Below are 17444 nucleotides of genomic sequence, written 5' to 3' on the forward strand. Positions count from 1 at the left end.
ATAGCCGTATAAGAAATGCAATTTTATAATAAAGGTCACGTGACATTATTAAAGCAGCATTCAATGCAATACTAGTACTTAAAAATTATACTGATTTTTGTTTCTTAGAAAGGCAGTTGATGAATCTACTGTACATTGGGCCTTAAAAAATGCCTTCACCAAATTGCAGCTAAAATTTAAAACATAGGCTAAGTTCCTGAGAAAAGGTTTAAGAAATGCAATTTTATAATAAAGGTCACGTGACATTATTAAAGCAGCATTCAATGCAATACTAGTACTTAAAAATTATACTGATTTTTGTTTCTTAGAAAGGCAGTTGATGAATCTACTGTACATTGGGCCTTAAAAAATGCCTTCACCAAATTGCAGCTAAAATTTAAAACATAGGCTAAGTTCCTGAGAAAAGGTTTTAATGAATGATGATGTTCTGTTTAATAGTGCTCTTTTATTGCATAACAAAACTTAAGTATGACTTATCATTTGGAAAAATCTAAGTGCTCTACATTAGAGAAAAATATTGTGGTGTCCTTTGGTGTTACTTTATTTCTTCTAATAACAGCGAAATAAAATCCAGTCTGACGTTTGTCACAATGCCAGGTATAAATATATTAGCCCAAGGATTTAAAATATATGCAACACTCTGTTTTTTTCTTCAGACCATAATATCTTGCTTTATAAAATATATACAAGGCTACTATATCACTTTCTTTTCTATTTAAATAATTTTATATTTATTTTAATTGGAAGGAACTTCTAATTCTTCTCAGTAACTGTTTGCGAGTACATGGGAGTATGTTTAGGAAGAAATTCCTCTTTGATTAGAACTAATAATTTTGGTTTCTGAATGTCCTGGGTTAGAATTAGTATGGATTTGAAATTTCTGTTTCCATATTTCCACGTAATTTGAAGTCTAACACTGATAATGTTGTGAGGGCTTTAAAAAATTGTGATTTCCTATGTTAAAAAAGTCAAGAGAAATAACACAAGCCTTTAAGCAATGTATGTGGAGGTTAGACAATCTAAAGAGAAATATACATTGAGATAATTCACAAGTTGACATATTCCAGGTCATAATTTTATAAGAAGTGTTGCTAACAGTAGAGATGCTAGATGAATTATAAAGATAGATTTCTTTGTCAATTTAAAAAGTCTTACTTGAACCTCTTCTCTCTTAGCTTTGACTTCTGTCAAGATGACTTAAAGAAAACACCTCCTGAAACTCTTGGACAAATACTATTTGGAAAACAAATAACATCATCTCCTTATAAGGTTATTCAGCAGATTTTATCATTAAATCTTACTTTTGAAAGAATTTTCTAAAAACTATTTAAAATTGATTCTTTGTTTTAAAAGGAGGGAAAGAAAAAGAAAAGGAGCTAGAATCTAATGTCAGAGGAACATGTCAAAGTATCATTGGTAGTTATTCCATATAAAAGGTTGTGTGAGGGAAAGGGTAGTGGGGAGTGAACACTGGGCATCATACATGATAGGCAAGTGTTTTACCACAGAGCTGCCACCCCCAGCCCTTTTAATATAATTGAATTTAATTTTCTGTTCTTGGATTTTTTAAAATTTATTAATTTTTCAGAGGTCTCCCTGTAGCCTCAGCTGATCTGGAACTCACTTTGTAGACCGGGTTTGTCTGCCTTACAGAGATCAATAGGCCTCTACCTCCCAAGTGCTGAAATTAAAGGTGTATGCCATCACACCCAGTGAGTAGGATTTTTTTTTTTATTATGGGGCAAGGTTTTTGTATGTAGCTCAGTCTGTCTTAGAACTAGTGTTGCCGATAGGACTGATGTTTTTGCTCTTCTCTTACTTTTTAGTTTTGTTTTTTTGAGACAGGGTCTCCCTATAGCCCCTGTTGACCTGGAACTCACTATATAGACCAAACTGATCTTGCACTCACAGAGATCCACATGCTTCTTTCTCCAGAGTTAAAGGCACATACCACCACACCTGGCCCTGCTCTTCTCTTTTAAAGACAGGGTCACACCCTGTAGCCTAGGCTGGCCTTAAATTCATGGTAGTCCTACCTTAACCTCCCCACTTCTGGTAGTACAAGTGTGAGCCATCATACCTAGCTCACATAAGATATTTATTTTTTATTTGTTTGTTTGTTTATTTATTTGAAACTAGGTCTTATCATGTTATTCTGCCTATTCTGGAACTCACTGTGTAGACCAGGTTGGCCTCAAATTCACAGAGATCCACTACCTCTGCCTCCTAAGTACTGGAATTAAAGATGTGTGCCACCATGCCTGAAATACAAAGTTTTTTTCCCCCAGTTTTTCTTTTAAACTTTATAAAGTAAAGCAGTGAATGTATTGCACTGTTCATATCTTGGGCAGGAAGATATAAGGAGATATAATTGGACACTGATTATGTATTTAGTTTACCTTCAATATATTACCAAATAGGAGGATAAAATGTTTTTGTAGGCAGTTATGAGAGGAAATTTACTTTGTTTTACTTTATTCTTGATTTTATTGAACTACAACAAATACATATATCTAAAGCACAGAATTTGACTAGTTTACACATGTGCGTATGTGTGCCAAGCAATTTGTTTTTTTTTTTTCTTTTTTAGACCTAATTCTGTCTCAAAAAACACAACAGTAACAAAATGAAAAGTAGGGGCTGTGAGATGGCTTAGTTGGTAAAGTGCTTGCCACCAAGCCTGACAATCTGAGTTCAGTCAATCCGTGTGGTCTACATGGTGGAAGGAGAGAAGTGGCTCCCAGAAGTTGTACTTGATCTCCATTACATGGACCACGGTGTTTCTCTCTTCTTCCTCCCTCTCTCCCTCCCTCCCTCCCTCCCTCAAATCTCTCTCAAATAAAAAGGAAAAGAAGTTTATCTTGACTCACCGTTCTGGAGGTACAAGGCCCAAACACCATTGTACTAGCTCTGACACTGACCCTTCTGGGTTGCGTCATAAAATGGTAGAAGTACATGCTTGTTCTCCCTTTTAAGGCCACCAGGATTCAATCATGAGGGTCCTAACCTAATGGCTTAATTTAGTCACTTTACAAATGCCTCAAATGGAAATATAGTGAGATTGAGTTTTTGCCCCCTTAATCTCATTAACAGAAAGTTATATTTTAATGATATAGAATGAACCTTGCATTACTTTGAGGGGACAAATTGTATTTGAACCCTAGTATATGGAAGAAGATGAAGTCTTCCCTTTGGTGATAAAAGCTTTTTCATGCATGTCTAGAGAAATAATTTCAATTATAAAGTGAAACTGAGAGGAGATGTTGTGAGAAGGATGACATATGTTTTCGAAGAAAAAAATTACCTGTAAGATAAATTGTTTATTTGGTGACATTTGACTCATAAAATTTTGACAATTTCTTACTATTTTTAATTTTTTATAGTTTTCTTTCAAGAAAGAAGAAACATGTAGGAAAGTTTGTGTAAAATCTTATACTGCACAAAATAAAGATCAAATGAACAAACTGGCTTTTCTGAAGAACAGAATAATGCAGAATTACTATCATTCCTGGTAGGTTTGGAATCTGCAACTGACTTAATTTTTTTATTTCTTTCAAAAGTAATTTTAATACAGGGGCCATGTGGAAGAGGGAGTAGAAAAATCATAAGAGCCAGAGGTGGAAGTGGTAGATGAATGCAAGGAAACCGTGTTGTCTGAATACCACGGGGTAGCTGCACATATGAACTCATAGCACTATGACAGCATGCACAACCTGGACTAGACAGGAGTCCAACATGGATGTAAAGTAGACAGGAAGCCCAGGGCCTTGGTGAGGATCTGCTGTCAATTGATAGGTGCCAGGAAAAGAGTCAGTTTTCCTTACCGATGTCATGACTGGGAGGTTGACTAGATTCCAACAGATAACCCAAAAGCATTTAGGAAACAGATCAGATTTGATAGGCCTTTCCAAAAAGGCAATACTAGAGGACATGAGGTTGCACTGTATTGGTGGAAGGGGGGCAGGGAGCCTGAGTATGATCAAAATACATTGTATGAAATTCTCAAATCAATAAAAATATTTTTAAAAGTGCTTTTAATAGGGCCAGGTGTGGTGGCGCACGCCTTTAATCCCAGCACTTGGAAGGCAGAGGCAAGCGGATCTCTGTGAGTTCAAGGCCAGCCTGGTCTACATAGTGAGTTCCAGGACAGCTGGGGCTACAGGGAGACCCTGTCTCAAAAAGACCAAAAAAAAGTACTTTTAATAAAAAATTACATACTTTAACTGGGCGTGGTAGCACGTGCTTTTAGTCCCAGCACTCAGGAGGCAGAGGCAGACAGATCTCCGTGAGTTCAAGGCCAGCCTGGTCCACACAGTGAGCTTTAGGCCAGCTGAGGCTGCAAGGAGACCCTGCCTCAAAAAGACAAAAAGAAATCTATACCTTTTATGTTTTGAGTTTGATTGACATTTGAACTTAAGTATTTGTAAGATAACACATGTTGCTTGATATGAAAATGTTTGTTAAATCTTTTATTTTAAAATTTTTCTCATCTAGGGTTATTGATAATATGCCCATGATATGGTGTCATGATATGGAAGATGGAGAGGAGTATTGCACATTAGGATTTCCAATAGGATGTTTTAATATCCCAGGTGACAAATTGAAAGGTGCTTGCATTGTTATTGTAAGTATTGCAAACTTACTGGAGTAACACAAGAGTGCTGCTCCCCACATGATTTAATTTCTATCGTAGTCATTTTGTAAACATTAGTGGGATGCCTACCATCTTCTAGGCTTTGTGCTATGTATTTAGGGATACAAGGACACATGTACTTTGTCTCTGTCTTCCTAAATTCATTTTCTTAAGTAGGGGAGCTAGATGTGAAGAAATCTGTGTGATAATATATTCTATAATGTGAGACCAAGGGTAAGATTTTGCAGGAGAGAAATTAGTGTGATCAACAATTTTGAAACATGAGACAGCATACTGTGGTCATTGTGAGGGAGGGCTGTGAGTAACTGAGCATGTCTGTGGCATAAGTCTAAGATTTGTAGCTAGAGAAATAACTAAAAAGGCATTGAGCAGAGGCCAGACAAGTGCAAAGGGAAATAGGATTGAATGCCTGTTACTGCATTAGCAGTGTTGCTGGTTACTTTATACACAGTGGTTGATTTAATCCTCACAACAGTACTGTTGCTGGAATCTGCTACTGAAGCTGAATAACAGAGAAGTCATTGCACTTGACTAGGCCCATTACAGCTAGAAAATGGAAGAGGTAATACATTAACACAGATCCTTTTAATTTAGAGACCCCGATCATGCTGTTTGAAATTTGTCTTGTGGTTCTCAAACTGTTTTTTTTTCTTTTTAATGGGACTGTCATGTGCCCCAAGTTGGCCTCACTGTGTAGCTGAAAATGACCCTGAACTCCTGGTCCTCTTGCTTCTACTTCCCAAGTACAGAGATTAAAAGTGTACACCACCATATGTGGCAGATTTTAATGTTTTACATGTAGAAACTTAAAGTGACGATTGGGGTAAAAGGGGAAAGGCAAGGAAAGTTATAGCATGACTCAGGTTCCGGGCTTGCTTGTCTAGCTGACAGTACTTGTCCTAGTTTGCTTCTCTAATGCTCTAATAAAACACTCAACAAAAATCAATTTGGTGAAGAAAGTGTTTATTTGACATACATGTCCAGATCACAATTCATCCTTGAGAAAAACCAGGGCAGGAACTGGGAGGCCAGAACTGAAGCACAGACCATGGAAGAATGCTGCTGACTGGCTCCTCTGGCCTGTGCTCGGCCTATTTTCTTATTCAACTCAGGGCCACTTGCTCAGGGGTGGCACCACCCACAGTGGACTGGGCTCTCCCTCATCACTCAGTAACCAAGACAATACCTCACAGACATGGCTGCAATAGAAGAAATTCCCTAATGGAGGTTTCTTCATCCTAGGTGTGTCAAGTGGACAACTGATGCTCTTCTGAACAGGACTTTTTTTATGCTTTTTTTACTTTAAAAAATTTATTGAGAATTTTATACATGCATATTACATGTTTTGATCAAATCCATGCCCACTCCCTCCCCTCCAACTCCTCCCATATCTCTCTATCGCTTCTTTTGGACAACTTCATGTACTACTCTTTCTTCTTTTTTTAATGGCACTTTTTGCTGCTCTAACATTCCCTCCTCTGAAGAGGTAACCCTAAATCTTTTAAGGATTAGATACAAGCTCCCAAATAATTTTGACATTTTTGGCCTTTGGAACGTTGCTAAGAAGCCCAAAGACATTTTGACCTTTAGCCAAAAAAACTGGCTACTTTTCCTTGGGGTCTTTTTACTCTAACTGCCCAGCCAATTCCTACCTCTTGTTCTTATCATGCCATCCTCTGAAGGGGTTACCCAAATTGCCAATAGGGAATTGGGATTCAGACTGCTTCGGCTTCTAACATGCTGAACAGGGATGCAGGGTGAGGCAAGTGGGGTACCCCTTCAGTGGGTCTATCTAAAAGACTCCCAAATTGTATAACTCTTATTTGTAAGGTGAAAAGAAAGTCCTTGACTGGTGAATAGGAGATGTGAAGGGCAAGTAAAGGCAGGAGCAGTTAGTATTACAAGTTCTAGACAGGGAACCAGAAGAAGTCAGAACTGGGCAAATTTCAAATGTTCATATCAGAGTCCATTGGAATTTCTTGAGGAGAGCTTCCAAAAGCATCACTCTATTGGGCTCCTCCTCAATTTTCTTTTGTCTGCTAAGGCTGGACTCTAGAGTGATGGATTCAGGATTTGTTTTCAAGTATTTTGATAGCTGTTGGAGTGGCTAGAATCAGTGTCAGTTCCCTCTCAAAGGCTTTTAGATAGGGGGAGAAAACAAATTTAGCCATCGTTTTAGAACAATAGCTGGTTGTCTCACTTAGCCACAGGTGGGAACTACAGTATTGGAGACCAAGATTTGAAATCTTATATCTGAGCAGTACTTTCTGATTAGGAACAAAATCATCAATGAGAAATAATTGTCTAAACAACTTTTTATGTAGACTTAAGCCTAATGTCTGGGAAGTGTAATCCCTTCAACTGTTAAAGAAATATACTGATGACTTTACTCTTTGGTTATACTTTCCTTTTGGGTGTTTAAGACCATACAGTTGGCCCAAATAAATCAATTTATTTTTACACTTAAGGTCGTTTGAGGATCTGTTCCTCAGGGGTCACATGGACTTGGGAGGTGCCCCTGGCTCCTTTCTTTTACCAGTTCCATCTGTGTGAAGATAAGTCACAGGTCCTGCTCAACCATGTCTTGCTTCACTTGGAAGCATGAATGAGATGTTTCCTTTGCGTTGACCGTCCTCTTGACTAAACCTTGACTAAATGTATATTTTGTTCCTTAAACTAGTTGACTAAACTATGACCATACACATTTTAAGGTTATGTGTATATTATTTTTGTCTCATTCTTTCTATATCATAACAAACCTACACAGACCTTCATCACTTGCTTAGGCTTTCTCATTTTTTCTATTTTGGAAAATATCTCCATTCCCATACACTTTTTAACATCTTTTACATTCTCATTTTCTTTTTATAAAAATAATTATGAGACATAATAGCATTAACAAATAAATTTTCCATCTGTTGTGAGACTTCTTTTCCTGGGTATGCTAAGCAATGTTTATTCCCTTTTAAGGTTCTAGTGTGAAGCCAATGTTTGATTAAAGTTCTATTGGGGACCAATGAATTTATTGAGCTTACTTAGTGATATAACTGAGGGGTTTCTGAGGTGTATGTACGACCTGAGGGTATGCACACTGGAAAGCCTTTACCCAGCATGGGTCATGGGTCATGCCTTCTCTTCCTAGCCTTCCCCAGATTGTATACTTTAGGCCTTCCCAAATCCAGGAGTCCATGTGTGATTAGGGCCAAATTACATACAGTTGGCTGGGAAGAGTGGCTGGATACTCCAGTGAGGGTCCAATGACCCTGTTTGCCCCTCCTTTAATGAATGAGCACAATTGTCAACAAACCCAGTCGTGATGCTGTTTAATGATCAGGCTCAGCTGAAGTCGTGATGATGGTAGTTATTTCATGCAGAAGGGACTGTTGTATAACATCATCTTATTAAAAGGACCTGGAATTTAAAAGGATTTGGTGCTAGGATCCACATATGAGGGAGAATATACATTGTTTGTTTTTCTGAGTCTGTGGTACTTTGCTTAGGTATAACAGTTTCTAGATCCATCCATTTACCTGCAAATTTCATTATTTCATCTTTACTGCTGAATAGAACTCCATTGTGTAAATATACCACGTTTTTGTTAATCACTCGCCAGTTGAGGGGCACTTAGGCTACTTCCATCTCTTAACTGTTGTGAAAAGAGCAGCAACAAACGTTGTACAAGTGTCTCTACAATAGGATGCGTCCTTTGGGTATATGCCAAGGAGTGGTAAAACTGTGTCATATGGTAGGTTCATTTTTAATTTTTTAAGAGTTCTCCACCCTGTTTTCCGTAGAGGTTGCACGAGTTTGCAATCCCACCAGCAGTGAATGAGTGTTCCCCTTTCTCCACATCCTTGCCAGCACTTGGTATCACTTGTTCTCTTGATCCTAGCCAGTCTGATTGGGGTAAGGTGATACCTTAGGGTGATTTTAATTTGCATTTCCCTAATTACTAGTGATGTTGAATACTTTTGGAGATGTTTCTTAGCCATCTTTATTTCTTACTTTGAGAACTCTCTCTTTAGAACTTTAGCCCATCTTTTAATTGGGTCATTTGGTTTCTTGATTCTTTGTTTTCTGAGTTCTTTATATATTCTATATGTTAAACCTTTGTCAGATGTGTCACTGGATGCTTTTTAGTTTAATGAGGCTGCACTTGTTGATTGCTGACCTAAATTCATGAGCAACTGCTGTCTGATTTAGAAAATCCTTTCCTTTACCTATATCTTGTAAGTTGCTGTCAATATTTTCTTCTAATAGTTTCAGAGTTTCCATTTTCACATTGAGGTCTTTGATCCATTTGGAGTTGACTTTTGTGCAAGGTGAAAGATAAGGATCTACTTTCTTTCTTCTACATGTTGAGATCCAGTTTTGCCAGCACCATTTGTTGACGATGCTGTCTTTCCTCCATTGTGTGTTCTGGGCACCTTTGTCAAATACCAGGTCTCTGAAATTGCATGTACTCGGGTTTGGATTTTCAATGATGTTCCATTGATCTATGTGTCTATTTTTGTGCCAGTATCACGTGATTTTATGACTATAGCTCATATGTATGAATGTATTGCCTGCATGTATGTAAGTGTACCCATGTCATGCAATGCCCACAGAGGTCAGAAGAGCGTATTGGATCCCCTAGAACTGGAGTTAGGACAGTTGTTAGCTGGTATTTGGGTGCTGGGAATTAACCCTGGGTCATCTGCAAGAGCAACCAGTGCTCTTAGTCTCTGAGCCAACTTTCCAGCTCCAGACAGTATAATTCTTGTAAAGTGCTTGGAGCAGTGTCTAATATACAAGAAACACTCAATAATTAATAGCTATTACCATAACTGTCCAACCAATTTGTACACTCTTACTTATTACCTCAAGGTCTGTTTATGTCTGTGTAATTGCTAGGCCAAGGATATAGATTTTTCTTTCTTTTTTTTTTTTTTTGTCTTTTTGAGACAGGGTCTCCCTGTAGCCCCAGCTGTCCTAGAACTCACTACGTAGACCAGGCTTGTCTTGAACTCCCAAAGATCTGCGTGCCTCTGCCTCCCAAATTCTGGGATTAAAGGCATGTGCTACCACTAGAAAATCACAAAGATGTTTAGTTAATTATTATATCTATTAATATATTTTAAAAATGTTTTATGCGTATGAATACATTGCCTGCGTGTGTGTAAGTGCACCTGTGTCTTGCACTGCCCGAAAAGGTCAGAAGACAGCATTGGATTCCAAGAAACTGGAGTTAAAGATAGTTGTTGTTGTGTGGGTACTAGTAATTGAACCCAGGTCCCCTGCAAGAGCAGTCACTGCTCTTAATCACTGAGTCATCTCTCCAGCCCCTTAATGGATTATTATAAAGGGAACACCTTGTACACTCCAACCAAGTTGTATTAGTCACTTTTCTGTTGCTGTGATAGAAACACTGACCAAAGAAATTTATAGAGGGAAGAGTTTATTTGAGTTTAAGGTTCCAGGGGAATTACAGTCCATCATGATAGGGAGGCATGGTGGCTGGAGGTGATTGGAGCAGGGGCAGCAGAAGCTAAGCTCTCACATCATCACGCAGACATAGGAAGCAAGAGAGCGACTGGAGAGCTGGCAAGGCTTAAGAACTCTCTAAGCCCGCCCCCAGTGATGTGCTTCCTCCAGGATAGCCACACCTTCTAAAACCTCCCAAAACGGCACCATCATCTGGTGACAAAATGTCCAAATACTTGGATCCTATGGGGGACATTTTCATTCAAACCACCACACAGGTCAAGAAATGGAATTTGACCAGATACTTCTGAAGGTTTCCATGTGGCCCTGTTAGTTTACAATACTCTTTCTTCCTCCAAGGTATCCAGCGTCCTAACTTTTGTAATGTTTATCCCAAGGGAATTGGTCCAAGGATTTTCCCTTCTCAGAGATTCCAAAGTCCATTGATGCTCAAGTCTATTTTTTAAAATATTGTATTTTTATGGAACTTATGCATATCCCCTCATACATTATAAAATCATCTCTAGATTACCATACCCAATATAAGACAAATTTTATATAGTTATATTGTTTTGTTTGGGGAATCATTACCAGTGCAAAAGCATTACAAATGCTTTCTGTTTGTAATGTGGATTGTTGAATCTATATATAGTCCACATAGGTTTATGTTCCATTTGATTCTGTGTGTGTGTCACATACATATATATTTTTTTCTTTAAAAAATATTGTACTTATTTTTATTTTATGTGTGTGACTGTATTGCCTGCATGTATATAAGTGCACCCGTGTCATGCAATGTCTGCAGAGGTCAGAAGAGAGCATCAGTTTCCCCTAGAATTGGATTTATGGACATTGTTAGCCTCCATGTGGGTACTGAACTTGTGTCCTTTGTAAGAGCAGACAGTGTTCTTAACCACTGAGACATCTCTCCATCCCCCGCCCACTTTCTTTTTTTTTTGATACAGAGTCCCCCTATAGTACCAGCTGGGCTGGAATTTGCTATGTAAACAAAGATGGCCTCAATCTCACAGAGATCCACCTGCCTCAGCATCCCACCAAGTGATAGGATTAAAGGTGTGCACCACCATGCCTACAAATACATTTTCAAACTGTAAAGTTGAGAAAATTATAGCCCAGCATCATAATTCTAAACTTAACACTTTGAGTTTAAAATGTAAAATTTTTTTTATTATTATTGGTGTGTGTGTGTGTGTGTGTGTGTGTGTGTGTGTATGTGTGTGTGAGATGTGTGTGATGTGTGCAGGTCCACACATTCCATGGCACTTGTGAAGACCAGTGGACAACATTCTTGGAGTCAGTTCTTTCCTTCCATGTTTATGTGGGTCCTGGGGATTCACCTCAGGTCTTTCTGTGACAGCATCTTTACCCACTGAATCATGTCACCAGCCAAACATTTGTATATTTGATTTTTTAGACCTCTGTTCATCTGTTCATCACTGTGTTGTTCAGTTTCATCTATTTTGAATGTTCCTCTGTCTTCTGTTTCCTGCAAATTGGCAGCTGGATCCAAGCAACTTAATGTGATAATAGGTTTGGTTTCTTTGGCAAGATAAGGTGGTGTGTTCTTTCACCAGGAGGCACGTGTTGTCTTTCCAGTTCTTTTTTGTTGTGATACCTGATTCATTTAATTCATTGTGGATTGCAACATCCTGGAGAAACAGAAATCCTGTGGCGTGTTTATCAACCAAGAAACAAAACCCCTTCTTTGTAATGTTTGTCTAGCGCCCTCTACTGGCAAAGATTATTTTCACAGACGTCTCTCATACTGCCTTTAGCTCCAAATACTTTACATGTGTGATAATCACGTAAGGAGACGTTTTTATGTGTCTCCAAAAATCTGTTTGGGTTAAGCTATTGTCTTTCTGATACTATGATTCACAAATTTTAGCTTCCTAATCCTCCCTAGTCTTGTCCTTAGAACTCAGTGACAACATAAGGCTCTGTTTGAATAACCTCTGCCTATGCCACAGCCTGAAAAGTTTCTCTGGCAAGTAAGCTGGAAAACAACACTAGGCTCATATTAATTTCCCTCTTCTAGGTTATTACTCTTAAACTCCTTATTGTCTAGTGCCTGAACATTGTTGCTTCATATAGTCTTCTTTAAGTCACTTAAGGTAAAAGGATAAATCTGGTTCCATGTTATTGCATCATGTCTGGAAGAGAAGTTCCAGCTTCCTTGATGTTCATTGTTATATTGGGGTTGGGTATAGGGCCACTTGCTTGTTCAGCAAACATTCCTATCACTGAGCTATATACCAAATCCCCTTTCAGCCCATCTGTTTTCACTTTTTTGTTTTGGAAACAGGGTCTTAATAAGTTGCTCAGGGATGCCTTGAACTTGCTCTGTAACCCAGACACGCTTCAAAAACTCCATTTATAGTATGTAACATGTTTTGATATCTGTATACATATATACTAAATCAAGTTACTTTGTTTTCTTTTTGTATGCGTTTGCTTATCCATTTTGCCTATTTTGCTTTAAAATTTTTTTGATTTATTTGTTTTCACTTTTAGAATATTTTTATTATTGAAAAGAGATGTAATTTTTAGCATATTTTTCCAGAAAAAACTTGAAGCAGGTCTTGTATATACACATATATGTATATACACAATGAAGTTTAAGGGGGGAAAATAAGGATAAGATATCAAAGACCAAAGGATTTCCCTGCATGGAGTCAACTTTGTTGCAATAATGAACGTTTCCATTAGCTCTATTCTTTCTTTTTCTTTTCTTTCTTTTTTTTGAAAATTCTAATAATTTTATTGGGCTTGCTAATAGAGCAGAGGGTGGGGGTTTATTTACAGAAGAGTGAGTACCCCATTTATGGCTGCACTGGAAAGTTCACACTCAAATATAGATCCTGTGACTTCCTGACAGCTGCACAAAATGTTGAGAGAGGTGCCTCATGACGTTCTCGGTTTATATATCCTTAGCCTCTCCCCCACATGCAGCTAAGGTTGACTGACTGGGTGGAAGGTGTAACTGACTTCCCGTTAGACTCCTTGGTAAATGTGGGAAGGAGGTGTGACTATAACTTGCTGGCATAGTGGTCAGAGGACACTTCCAGGTAACACTTGACCCCTTCTTCCAGCTTTCACATTCTTTCCACCAGCCTCTTCCTCAAAAGTCACTGAGCCTTGGAGGGGGTGGTAGGTATGAGATGATCTTCCTCCCATTGTGACAAGGCACTGAACTTTCAGATCTCTGCATAATCTGTTTTCCATGGGCTGTTGGCCCATTTCAGCGGGATTCCACCTACCATAAAAACACAAACAGCGAGAAGCAAGACCATCTAAACAGTGGCTGCTATAATATATGGGCGTAAACACAAATGCTTGGACTGTACGTTAGCAGGTGCATCACAACCATCTAACAAAACAATTGCAGTGACTTCCCCACTGGGGCCTAGATCCTCCCCTGCCACAGGGGATTGGCCTGGTCTACAGGACCAGATGTGTGTTTCACCGCTAATAGTGGGCATTATATCCAACTGAAAATTTGTTGGTTGTACATACACTAGGCATGCCACTATGGCACCACCTGGAACATCTTGTTTGGCATGTTGATAGTGCATCACCCGGGATCCATCAATGAGCATAATTAGAGGGGATAGTTCTCCCTCAGCCATCTGCATGTCACCTTCTGGGACTATAAAAGCCATCCATCCAATGGCAGGGAGTTTCCAGCTTAGTCCAAGGTTGATTTCTTCCTCTCTCATCACATCATGTGGTGTCTTCAGCAACAGGGTTTTGCCATCCACTTCTAGTGTACAATCAACACACTGGCAATGGCCTTTATTGCTTTGGGGATCTTTAGGGCACCTCTGGCCAACAGCTCATAGGGGGGCAAACCACCTCTAGCACTGGGATTTTTATTTAACAACCATATGGTTTCTGGTAGGGTTTTCATGCATCCCTGTAGGGTTCCTTCTGTGCTTAAGATTTTTTTTTAGAAGAAGCATTTCATTCCAGCTTTAACATACTGAATAACAATTTCCAGAGCAAAGATACATCTCTTTCAAAAATGGCTATAAAATTTTTAGGTTCACAGTTGAATTAATACAATTATACAATATTGAACTCAGTATAAACCCTGTAAGACAAAATTGAATGAGTTTTTAACCTTTAAAAAAGATCTCCATTTTAAAAACTGTATCAGGAGATTTTTTCCCCTTTATTCCCATAGTTCAGTGTATAGCCCTCCTTCTTCCCTTCCCCTTTAACTACCCCCTTTTTTACATATTTCTCCCTTAGTAACACCTTTCTACTATTCTTCTCCCTTGGGTTCCTTCTTTTCCTTTACCTCCATGGCTCCCTTCCATATTCCTGGTTCCTGCAGTTACATCAGGATATGCGTCCACTTATAAGGATTTGGTGCTAGGATCCACAAGTGAAGGAGAACGTATGTCTTTTATTTTTCTGAGTCTGTGCTACTTCACTTAGTATAACAGTTTCTAGATCCATCCATTTACCTGCGAATTTCATTATTTCATCTTTACCACTCAGTAAGAACTCCATCGTATAAATGTACCAGATTTTCGTTAACCACTCGTTGGCTGAGGGGCACTTAGGTTGCTTCCATCTCTTAGCTATTGTGAAAAGAGCAGCATCAAACATGGTTGTACAAGTGTCTCTGCAATAGGATGAGTCCTTTAGGTATATGCCAAGCAGTGGTATAATTGGGTCATATGGTAGGTTCATTTTTAGTTTTTTAAAGAGTTTTCCACACTGTTTTCCTTGGGGGTTGCACAAGTTGGGAATTCCACTAGCAGTGGATGAGCGTTCCCCTTTCCCTACATCCTTGCCGGCATTTGATATCATTTGTTCTCTTGATCTTAGGCAGTCTGAGTGGGGTAAGATGAAATCTTATGGCAATTTTAATTTGCATTTCCCTAATTACTATGTTGAACACTTTTTAAAAATTCTGCTCCAATCTGATATTCTTTAATTACATTTTATGGGTAACAACATAAAGTTTCCTATATCAGGTCTAGTGCTACACTCCACTTCTGCCATTTTTAGTTATCCTAATCACATCTTAAGTTGCCTTTATTTCTTAGCCATCTTTATTTCTTTCTTTGAGAACTCTGTTTAGATCTGTAGTCCATCTTTTAATTGGGTCATTTATTTTCTTGGTTCTTTGTTTTTTAAGGTCATTATATATTCTGGATGTTAAACCTCTGTCACATGTGTCACTGGTGAAGATTTATTCACACTTGGTGGGTTTTCTCTTTACTTTTTTGTTTCTTTTGCTGTAAGAAGCTTTTTAGTCTCCTCCTACCACTATACTGGCAAACTATAGTCACACCTCCTTCCTGTGGTCATGAAGGAGTGGAGGGGGCAGTCAATTACCCCTCCCACCTTATCAGTCAACCTTAGCTGCATGTGGAGGAGGGGTTAAGGATATATAACCCGACACCACGAGGCACCTCTCTCAACATTTTGTGTAGCTGTTGGGAAGCTGTTGGGAAGTCACGGGTTCTATAATTGAGTGTAGACATTCCAGTGCATCTGTAAATGGGGGGGAGCCCACTCTTCTGTAAATAACCCCCCACTTTATGCTCTGTTAGCAAGTCCAATAAAGTTGTTTGGATCCCCCCCCCAAAGAAAAAGAATAGAGCTAATGGAAACCTTAATTTTTCCAGCAAAATTGACTCCATGTAGGTAAATCCTTGGTCTTTGATTTCTTATTCTTATTTTGCCCCATTAAACTTCATTGTATATTTTTTTATGTAACTTGCTTTAAGTTACTTCTGGAAAAAATTGTTAAAGATTGCCTCTCTTTGGAATAGTAAAAATATTCTAAAATTAAAAAAAATTGTATGGAAGCACAAAGGACTCCAAATACCCAAAAACAACCCTGAGCACAAAAAACAATGCTGGGGGGATTACTATACCAGATCTCAAAGTATACTACAGAGCTATTGTCGTAAAAACAGCATGGTACTGGCACATAAATAGACACATAGATCAATGGAACATCATTGAAGACCCAAACCTGAGTCCATGCAATTTCAGCCACCTAATATTTGACAAAGGTGCCAAGAACACACAATGGAGGAAAGACAGTGTCTTCAACAAATGGTGCTGGCAAAACTGGATTTCCATCTGTAGAAGAATGAAACTACATCCTCATCTTTCACCTTGTACAAAAGTCAATTCCAAAGGGATCAAAGACCTCAGTGTGAAATTCAAAACCCTGAAACTATTAGAAGAAAATATTGGCAGTAACCTACAAGATTCAGGTATAGGAAAGGACTTTCTAAATTGGACACCAGTTGCTCAGGAATTAAGGTCAACTATTCGGCTTTTTTGACTGCTCAGAACTTCTTAGTTTCAAATTTTTTAAACATATGACTGAATTTAAACATTCTTTTTTGATTTGTTTATTTTTATTTTATATGTATATGTGTTTTACCTGCATGTATTTAAGTGCACCCATGTGTATACTGCCCATAGAGGTCAGAAGAACATGTCTGATCCCCTAGAAATTCCATTATAGATGGTTGTTTGCCACCATGTGGATGCTGAGACACAGACCTGGGTCCTCTGCAAGAGCAGCCAATGCTTTTAACTGATGAGCCATCCCTCCAGCACCACATTATTGAATTTTGTTTTGTGGTATCTTCTAAAACTGTTTCCTCTTGCTAGGTCATTTAAAACAATTAAATTGTCTTAGTTCTGTTGTATTACATTTTTCCAACTGAGATAAGCTTTCACACAGCCAAAGCTACCCTTGAAGTCACTACGTAGCCAAGTATGACCTTAAACTACTGATCCTTTTGCATCTACCTTACAAATGCTGGGATTCATCTTTCACAACCACATTGTATAAGCCAGCACTTTATTTACCTGGTCTCATACAGTTTCATTCTTTTATTACAGATGTGATTCTTGTTTTGTATTTTGAGAGTGAGAGATGATCTCTCACTGTTTTTTTAAATTATTTATTTAATAAACACATAATTAGAAGAAACATTTCATTACAACAGAATTTACATATTTAATAACAATTTCCACAGATAAGATGCATCTCTTTCAAAATTGGCTGTAAATTTTTAGGTTTACAGTTGAATTAATACAGTTATACAATTTTTCTCAGTATAAACCCTATAAGACATAAAATTGAGGTTTTAATCTTTAAAAAAATTTCTATTTCATTATTAAAATACACAGTTTCATACAGAAAAATTCATTTTTAATGCAATTAACACTTAGATGTTTGCACATGCATTTCTAATCTCTATATATCTGATTATTACTAGTCACAGTCGGTTACTTTCTGAGCTTCTTGGCATCTAAATGT

General features: G+C 38.1%; 1 protein-coding gene across 1 annotated transcript in view; it reads left to right on the forward strand.

Moving 5' to 3' along the window:
* Positions 1–17444, forward strand: part of LOC103740156 (transmembrane 9 superfamily member 2-like) — a 134973-nt gene that overhangs the window by 16957 nt on the left and 100572 nt on the right. The window contains exons 3-5 of the mRNA XM_008840713.1: positions 1176–1269; positions 3384–3511; positions 4495–4624. Coding sequence (XP_008838935.1) covers positions 1176–1269; positions 3384–3511; positions 4495–4624 — 352 coding nt within the window. The remainder of the gene's footprint in view (positions 1–1175; positions 1270–3383; positions 3512–4494; positions 4625–17444) is intronic.

Source organism: Nannospalax galili, unplaced genomic scaffold (assembly GCF_000622305.1).
Source record: "Nannospalax galili isolate Female #2095 unplaced genomic scaffold, S.galili_v1.0 scaffold901, whole genome shotgun sequence".
Taxonomy (NCBI): domain Eukaryota; kingdom Metazoa; phylum Chordata; class Mammalia; order Rodentia; family Spalacidae; genus Nannospalax; species Nannospalax galili.